At 32.7% G+C, this 9150-nt stretch overlaps 2 protein-coding genes across 2 annotated transcripts; both read left to right on the forward strand.

Annotated features, from left to right (window-relative positions):
* The first annotated feature begins 1776 nt into the window (after positions 1-1776).
* LOC106420954 (F-box protein At1g69090-like) lies at positions 1777-2487 on the forward strand. Its single transcript, XM_048764330.1, has one exon. The coding sequence runs from the start codon at positions 1777-1779 to the stop codon at positions 2485-2487; it is 711 nt and encodes a 236-aa protein (XP_048620287.1).
* Positions 2488-2940: 453 nt separating this feature from the next.
* LOC106420886 (putative F-box protein At5g66830) lies at positions 2941-5018 on the forward strand. The gene has a single exon (XM_013861738.2). It carries the CDS (start codon positions 2975-2977, stop codon positions 4052-4054), a length of 1080 nt encoding a protein of 359 aa, XP_013717192.1. The 5' UTR covers positions 2941-2974; the 3' UTR covers positions 4055-5018.
* Positions 5019-9150: the final 4132 nt, after the last annotated feature.

Below are 9150 nucleotides of genomic sequence, written 5' to 3' on the forward strand. Positions count from 1 at the left end.
AGACTCCTTATCAAACAGTTTCAAGTTTCCTACTCCTTCAATTGGAATTCTATCACCATTAGCAATCACTACACTCCCTAGAGCAGGTTTAACATCACTAATCAGTCTAGCATCCCTAATCATATGATGAGAAGCTCCCGAATCGATGATCAAAGGTCTAGTAGTATGTGAAGCACTGTGAATAGAATTTAAAGCATTGACACTGATGTTACCAGAGTTTGCATTGATAGCTTTGATAAGGGCTTCAATGTCTGACTTGCGGATGAAGGCATCATCAGGGGATGGCTGGGACATGGCATGGGATGTGGATCCACCAGTGTGGGTGGTTGAGATCATAGCTCTTCCATCTTCTCCTATGCGCATGGAGCCTGGTACTGTGGTTTCATGAGCTCTTGCTTCATGTGCTTTGGCCTGGTTGTATCTGTTGGTTGAAGCAGGTCTGAGGTGAGGATGGAGGATCCAACAATTGGTTTTGGAGTGGCCTAGATTCTTGCAGTGCTCACAAGTCACAGACTTGTCTCCTCCTCTTCTTGGTTTGAAGTGTGCTTTGTTGACTGAAGCACTCTCCATCTTCTCAGCTTTGTTTGCCATAGACAGTTCCCCTTTTCCACCAAAGAGACCATCTGAGCCTAGCTCCTTCCGAAGTTGAGCACACACATCATCATAGCTTGGAAGCTCTTTAGCTCTCAATATGTGTTTAAGTACATCATTGAAGCTTGGGTTGAGTGTGAGAAGCAATCCAAAGACCTTGTCTTGCTCACGCCTCTCTTCTAGTGTACTAGGATCAGTGGTACTTGGTCTCAGCATCTCAAGTTCAGACCACAGCTGGCTGTACTTCCCAAGGTGCTTGGTGAAGTCCATCTCCTCTTGCTGTAAGTTGTTGATTGCCCTCTTAACCTCAAAAATTCTGGTGAGGTTTGAAGTGTTGCCATATACCTTGTGTAAGGTATCCCATAGCTTCTTTGCAGTCTCACAATGTGAGTAAGACTCCATGATAGGAGTATCAAGTGAGCCTTGCAAGATAGACAGCACCATGAGATCCTCCTGACCCCATTTGCCTTCATCTACCACTACAACCTCCTTGCCATCTTCTCCTTGGGTGATTTGTCTTGGGGCCTCACTTGTGGTGATGTGCTCCCATAGACCTCTTCCTCCAAGAGCTGTCCTGGTCAATCTCGACCAGGTAATGTAGTTAGGACCTTTCAGGATGACTGGAATCCTAACTAGCTTGTGCTGCTCCATCTTTGCTTGCTATTGTCTAGCGGGTAAAAAATAAAAAATTTGCCAAGGAGAAATTTGAATTTCTGAGGCTAGGCAAGAGAGAAAACAAGGGAAGCCAAGATATGTTCTCTAGAAATGAAGAAAGTAAACCAAACAAGTGAAAGAGTAAGGTGAATAGAGTAAATTTGCGGAAGCAGTTTGGTGTTCAAGAGCTTGGATGCTCTGATACCATGTTAGAAATTGAAGAACATAGTGAAGAACAAGAGAGAGAGAGATGTTTAATCTAGAAAGTAGAGAGAGATAGAGTAAATAAGGAGAATCTTATTTGCTTGATTGATTTGCTTATGGGAACATCCCATATATATAAGGGTTACAAGTATGGCAAATGGTAGATGAGATATGATAAACTAATAATCCATTGTCTTGAGACTTTAATCCACCATACATGCTTGTCCCTTGTAGTGACATCTCCATTGTCTTGAGACCTTAACCCACCATGCATGCTTGTCCCTTGTAGTGGCATCTCCATTGTCTTGAAACCTTAACCAACCATGCATGCTTGTCCCTTGTAGCGGATCTTACGATACGATATTGTGGATAGACGAGAGAAGCAAAGATTACCTTGTTATAGGAGAAGATCTTGCTTATTTCAAGAAAGGTGATAACTCGTGGAAAAAAATCTCGGACCAGTTGTCAGGTTCCCAAAAAGGCATGGTATTCAAAGATCACAAGCTCTATGCTCTCACCGAAGAAGAACTCCGTATTTTCGACTTTTCTGGTGAGTTTCCTCTGCAAGTTTCCAGAGTTAACGTAGGGGGTTGCGTAAAACTAGAAATAAAAAAAATAGGCGGGATGAGATCGCCTGCACCATGGGAATTCTATAAGCTTCGCAGGAGGAGTAATGTGGTACTCACTTTAGGAGGAGATGTCTTAATTGTAAGGAGCAAAAGTCCTTGTATGTCCTGTTCATGGAACTTTAGAATCTTCAAGATGGATTCATCAAATGGAAACATTAAATGGAAGGAAATTTTTTCTTTGGGAGATGAGGCGATTATTTTAGATTTGGGTATTACAGTGCTTGCCAAGGACCAGGAAGGCATCACTAGTAACTCCATTTACTTCACTGCTCATGAGATGGATTGGTTCGACACTGACATCTTTGTATTCAATCTCGATACAAACAAGGTTGAACAACTACCACAACTTGTTTCCTCTGTTTCATTCACTGAAGCTCGTTGGTTCTTACCAAGTTTCAGGAATGGGTGATCCTATCTATAGGGGTTTCTCTTCGTTGTTGTTTTTTGAATTTAAGCTTTAATAATAACTGGTAAGAAAATGGTATTTTTTTTGGCCTTCAATTTTCTTCTTGTGTTTTAACCAAGTTTGCCTATGAATAGAGATATGTGTACCATCTTCTTATGTGTTCCTAAGAATAGAGACTGGGTTTGCTACTATGTGAATATAAGATTTATTTGGATATATAAGAAATAATAAAATTGGATAGGATGCAAATATATGAAACTATAGTTAATATTCTTTAAATTGTCCCTACTAGGATGAATACTTAGTGATCCATTAATTTAGCCAAGTTAAAAAAACTAGTCTTATTTAAAGGGTAACCAATAACCTTTACCTAAACATACGAGAGTTGTCTACGTCTCTAATGTCTAAGAGGTGAGAGTTAGCTCTTTATAAACTTTCTCTAATAGAAAGAAAGAAAACGAAAACCCTATTTTCTCCCATATTTCGCCTGATGGCCTCTCATGTTGTCTCCACTATGGAAGTCACTCGATCAGGACCAAAAAGAAATCTCCATTGCTGGTCCGAGCTTCCTCTAGACCTCATGCGGTTGGTTTTCGATCGTCTTGGATTTGCGGATTTCGAACGAGCTAGAACCGTTTGTCCCTCTTGGTATTCCGCTTCCAGACAATCTAAGCCAAACAATCAAATCCCTTGGATGTTTCTAATCCAAAAGGACAAGAACTACGGTCTCTTATTCAATCCTGAAGAAAAAGACAAGGTTTACAAAACTCAAGATCTTGGCAACGACTTTGGAAAGAGTTATTGTGTGGCGACTTATAGAAGCTGGCTTTTGATGATAACTTATACGCGAGAGGTTTATCTATATAATCCCTATATCTTTGATCTCTTAACACGCCAGAGGATCAATCTACCGAGTTTTGAATCAGATTATGGGCTCATCTCTCCGGTGTTATGGATAGACGAGAAAACAAAAGATTACCTTGTTATAGGGATGTTTGATGAAGACAATGCGGTTTCTATCAAGAAAGGAGACACCTCGGGGAAACCAATCACCCAATTGCAATTTCCATGTATCTACGAGTGTTATAACATGGTATACAAGGATCACAATATTTATTGTCTCGATCATTATAAACTCACGATTTTTTATTTTTCCGGACATGTTCCCTCGCAAGTTTTCGAAATAAGCGTCGATGGATGTGTAAACAGAACAGTAGCTGGAGCCATTAGACATCCTGGGACCATCCCGTGCAAACGCTATTTGGCTTGTTATAAGAATTCTATGGTAGTCACTGTAGATGGAGATGTTTTAATTCTTAATAGCGTACGTGAGAGTATGTCGTACATATGGGACTTTAAAATCTACAAGATGGGTTCATCGACGGGGAGCAAGTGGGAAGAGATTTTTTCTTTGGGAGACGAGGCCATTCTTTTGGAGTTGGGTATCACAGTGCTTGCCAAGGACATTGAAGGAATCAAGAGAAACTCGATCTACTTTAATGGTTCTGATTCAGTAAATCCATATGATGAAATGACATATTCATTTTCAATCTTGATACAAAGAAGTTGAAAAACTGAATCAATTTGTTTGTTTGTCCGTTCAATGTTCTAATGCACGATGGTTCTTAGCAACTTTCAAACGTGAATGATTAAAATAATTATAAATATGTTTACTACATTTTTGTTTGTGTTTTTCAAGTTATGAGGGGTTTGGAAATAATCTCATTTGATTACACTCGTTTGATTTTCAAGTTTCTATGTTTTAAATTTTCATGGTATGTATCTGATTTTTAATTTGTGCGTCTGAGATTGTATAACATTTTAGTTTTGATACAATTCGGCCAAAACCAGGGGCGGACGCATGATTAGTGTTAATTAACTGGGTTCAACAAATAAATAGAGAAAAAACTATCATCAAAAATGGGTACAAAGAGGAAATATACCTATCGTATGAAGCTTCAATGTGGGAAATAAATAATGTATATCTTAATATTTGCGTGGTGTCAGGTGACACCCCGACCTGATATGGTACGCCCGTAACAAAGCCAATTCTTTGTGTCTTAGCATCCTGATAGTGAAACACTGTATGGTAAACCTATACCCAAATCAAGCGATTATTTATCAACTTACAGAATTATTGGTCAGGGACGCGTAGAGATATCTTTGAAGACGGAGTTTGAGGAGCTCTGACGGAGATGCATCGGAGACACTTTCTTATTTTTTATATTTTTCTTTTATTTTTTGGTGGAGACACTTCTCTCTCTTTTCTTACAGTTGAGTCGCATACACAACCATGTTCTTCGACTAATCATCAATCTCTCGTTTTACAGGAAGAATAAAAGCTGTCAACTGGTTGGGTCATCGATGGGCTAGACTAGTCCGATTTATTTTAGACGGGCTATGAAGGCGACCAATTAAAATATCCAATTGGACAAAAAAATGAATTGGTCCATGGTCCAATTGGCCAAGACTAAATGGACAATGACTGTCCATGACTTCAGGAACATATTTCCATGATTTTAGCAAAAGAACATAATTTTACCGTTTTGATAGGAAAACATGGTGTTTGCAAGAATAAAAATCTTACAGTATTGATGAAAACGTAATTTCATGATTTTGGTGGAAAACATAATTTCACTGTTTTGCAGAAAATATAATTTTATGATTTTGACAGGAAAATTTGATTTCATGATTTTGATGGGAAAAATATAATTTCATGTTTTTGGTGGGAAAGACAATTTTATGGTTTTGATGAGAAAACTTAATTCCACGGTTATGACGAGAAAACATGGCTTTACAGTTTTGTTGAGAAAGCGTAGATTTGCAGTTTTGATGGGAAAAAAATTATTTCATAGTTTTTACGAGAAAATGTAATTTTACAATTTTAGTGCACAAACATAATTTCACGGTGTTGACATGAAAACATATTTTACTCTTTTGTCGGGGAAAACATAATTTTACGGATTTGACAGAAAAACTTAGTTTATGATTTTTTCATGAAATTTCATGGTTTTGGTGAAAAACGTAACTTTTTTATTTTGGCGAAAACGTAATTTTATGGTTTTGGTAAGAAAACATAATTTTACGGTTTTGCTAGGAAAAAATAATTTCAAAAGAGTTGGTGGGAAAACTTAGTTTCACGGTTTTCGAAAGAAACATAATTTTTGATTTTGACATTAAAAAGTAATTTTCCAATTTTGGTGGAAAACCACAATTTTAGAGTCACGTCAGCATAATGTAATTTCACGGTTTTGATAGAAAACATATTTTTTTGGATTTGCGAGATAACATAGTTTTTTTTACGAGAAAATGAAGTTTTCTAATTTTAAAAGAAAATATACTTTCAATTTTTGAGAAAAAGCAAAAGGTATATACACTCAGTTTATATCGTACTTTTTTTTGTTAAATTATGTTTCTCTGTATTTTTAATGTGTAGGAAAAAAATCAAGGCGATCTATACATCACTTAATTTAAAACATTTGTGATTCCATGCGCAAAGGTTGACACGTCTCCCGTGATCTCCTTCGTAGTTGGAGGAAAGACTGTATCTATCAGTGGCGGAACCAGAAATTTTTCATATTGAGATCGGGAAAAAGTTAAAAGCATAATGTATAAACGACCAAAAAAATACAAACGTATTATTCCAAAAAAAACTACAAATGTACTTGACGCTCACTCGTAACTTATTTTTTTTTAAGTTTGTTTATTTTTAGTGTCTCTGTATTATAAACTATTTGGGTCTAAATCTAATATAATTTAGGCGGGAAAACGGCTTATTCATGCCCGCACTATGAAGCCAGGGAAAATACTTACTCAAACAATATTAACTTGCTAAAACATTTCTAAACTAAATAAGAATTTGAATTGCATACATAAACTCATAATAAATAGCTAAAACATGCCTCGTAACTGACACGTGTCAGTCCATTTTAAAATGTATTGATTAATTTTTTAAAATTATTATCTCTTAGTCTTTGTCATTTTGTTTGTTTGTAAAGTGCTTCAAATAATTAAAATCATCAAATTGGCTTTATTTATAATTTCAAAATAGGAAATAAATTTTAATATAGGGACATTTGCTAAAACCAACCCAAATATTCAAGTTAAATGTAAAAGTGTACCCCACTTTCAGTCAAATGCAAAACCAACCTAAAGGAGTAGTGAAAGTACTATTTAACCTTTATGACCAAACAAAAAACAGAAATGTATTTTACGTTTCTATCCTTTGGAAGTCTATACGTAATAAAAGAAGTCTACATATATATAGACTTCCTATGAAGTCTACTTTATAGACTTGTTTTGTAGTCTACACTCTAATTTGATCTAATAATTTAATTTTGAAAATGTATAAAAATAATTATTGTGATATTTTTAACTAATCATCAATATAATGGATAATATGAAGTAAATAAATTAAAATTTCATATAATCGAACAATTTTGAAGAATATATACTAATTTGGTTATCATGTGTTAGACTATGTTCATAGTTTAGAAACAAAAGGTTCTAACATGTTATGTCTTTTAGTAGTTGATTTCATAGGGTTAGATTTTAAATTTTGTTTTATTAACTTAAATCTGCATATTAATGTTTAGTAGTTTATATTTTGTATAAATGAGACTTTTTGATTATCAAGCAAAACATTTAGGGTTTGAGATTTGTGGTTTAGGGTTTTGTAGACCTACAATAAAGTCTATTTATCTGAAGACGTCTTTTTCAGTCTATATTTTTCAATTTGTTTTACAAAAAATCATTATATTTAAAATAAGTTAAGTTCCTTACGAATAAAAAAGTGAAATCATATACCATAACTATTAAAAAATAAAGAAATAAATTTAATAAATCATATATTAAAATTATTAAAATAATAAAGAATAAATAATAATTTATAATTAAATTATTATAGTAGACTTTCAAAAAGGTCTACTATGTTATTATAAGATCTACTCCAAAATTTTAATTTTAGTAGACTTCAAACGAAGTCTACAGTATCGTAAATTTTAACCTAGTTACATTTTTATCTCCCTATATAAACAAAATTTATACAATCTCTCTCTAAAGTGACTGCACAAGTTTTTAAAACTCTCTCCCTTCTCTCTAAAACTTTCTCTCTTCTCTCTAAAATTCTCTCAGTTGTTTCTAAATCTCTCTCATTATCTTCTTTCTCTCTAAAATTTTCTCAAGTCTTTCTCACAATATTATCTTGTCATTTTAGATATTATGATTCATGGTTTTCATCTTCTCTTTTAAAAAATGTAAGTTTTAGATCTATAGATTTTAAATGTGTATTTTTATGTTTATTTCTCACAATATTATCTTTTTGTAGGTATTATCACTCATGGATTTCATCATCTCCTCTAAAAATGTAAGTTTTAGATTAATAGATTTTAAATATGTATTTACATGTTTATATTCAAATAAATTTATAGATCAAGCTCTCTACATTAATTTGCTACTAGTTTACCTTATAAATTCTATTATGTAAAGAATTTTCAGATTTAAAATTATTTTCACATTTCAAAATATATAGATTTTTTCAGATCTGAAAATTATCAGACAGTGTAGTCTAAAGAAGTTTACTAAAGCTTGCAGACTTCATATGAAGTTTACTAAACCACAAAGTTTAAGCATACAAAAATATGACTTTAATTTTTTTCTATGTTCTTTAATAATTTTATCTTATTTTGCAGATATTTTCTTCCATAGTTGTTCTCTTCTCCTCCTAGAAATGTAAGGTTTACATCTATAGATTTAAAATATGTGTTCTAGTATTTATATTCAAATTAAGTTACATATTAAAATTCATATTAACATGTCTTTAATTTATAACTATTTTGTCTATTAAATCATATTTTTAAAAGTTTTTTAGATTTAAACTTATTTCATATTTTTAATGTATTTATTTTTCAGATCTATTTTTTTTTATAGAGTAGACTTCATTTGAAATCTACTTAAAACTTACTGTTGGTAGACTTCAAATATGAAGTCTACTAGCCTTGACTTTTAAGCATATTTCATTAGAAGTTTACTCAAATATGATTTTAATTTTTATCTTATTTTTCATAATTTTATTTTATTTTGCAGGTATTCTCTTCCAATGTTTTCAAATCATCTTCCAAAAAATGTAAGCTTTCCATATATTCATTATAAGATATTTTGTGTTTATAATGAACTAAATTTATAGATTCATACATTATGTTTTTGCTTTGTTACAAGGATGATAAAAAACCATTTTTGAAATATTTTCCAGAACAAAGTATTTTCAAATTTTCTAAATGCACACTTTTAGATATGAAAATTTTCCATTAGTGTAGACTTTAACTAAAGTCTACTAAACAATAACTTTACGTAGACTTAATAAAAAGTCTACTAAAATATGATTTCATTTTTTATCTTATGTTTTTTTTATAACTCTATCTTATTTTGCAGGTACCTTTTCCAAAACTTTATTTGAAGCATCAAGATTATGAAAAATCAAACATACTCAAGAATACTTTTTAATATATTGCTCTGTAATAACTTCATAATAAAATATTAATTTTTAAATAATTTTTCAATGCATAATCTATAAACATTGTATTCATTTTTAGTTGTTTTCACTTGTATGATATTATTAATTTTTTGTTAGATATCAATTTTTTCACAAGATCTAACCAACCAAACAAG

The sequence above is a fragment of the Brassica napus genome, chromosome C7 (genome assembly GCF_020379485.1).
Source record: "Brassica napus cultivar Da-Ae chromosome C7, Da-Ae, whole genome shotgun sequence".
NCBI lineage: Eukaryota > Viridiplantae > Streptophyta > Magnoliopsida > Brassicales > Brassicaceae > Brassica > Brassica napus.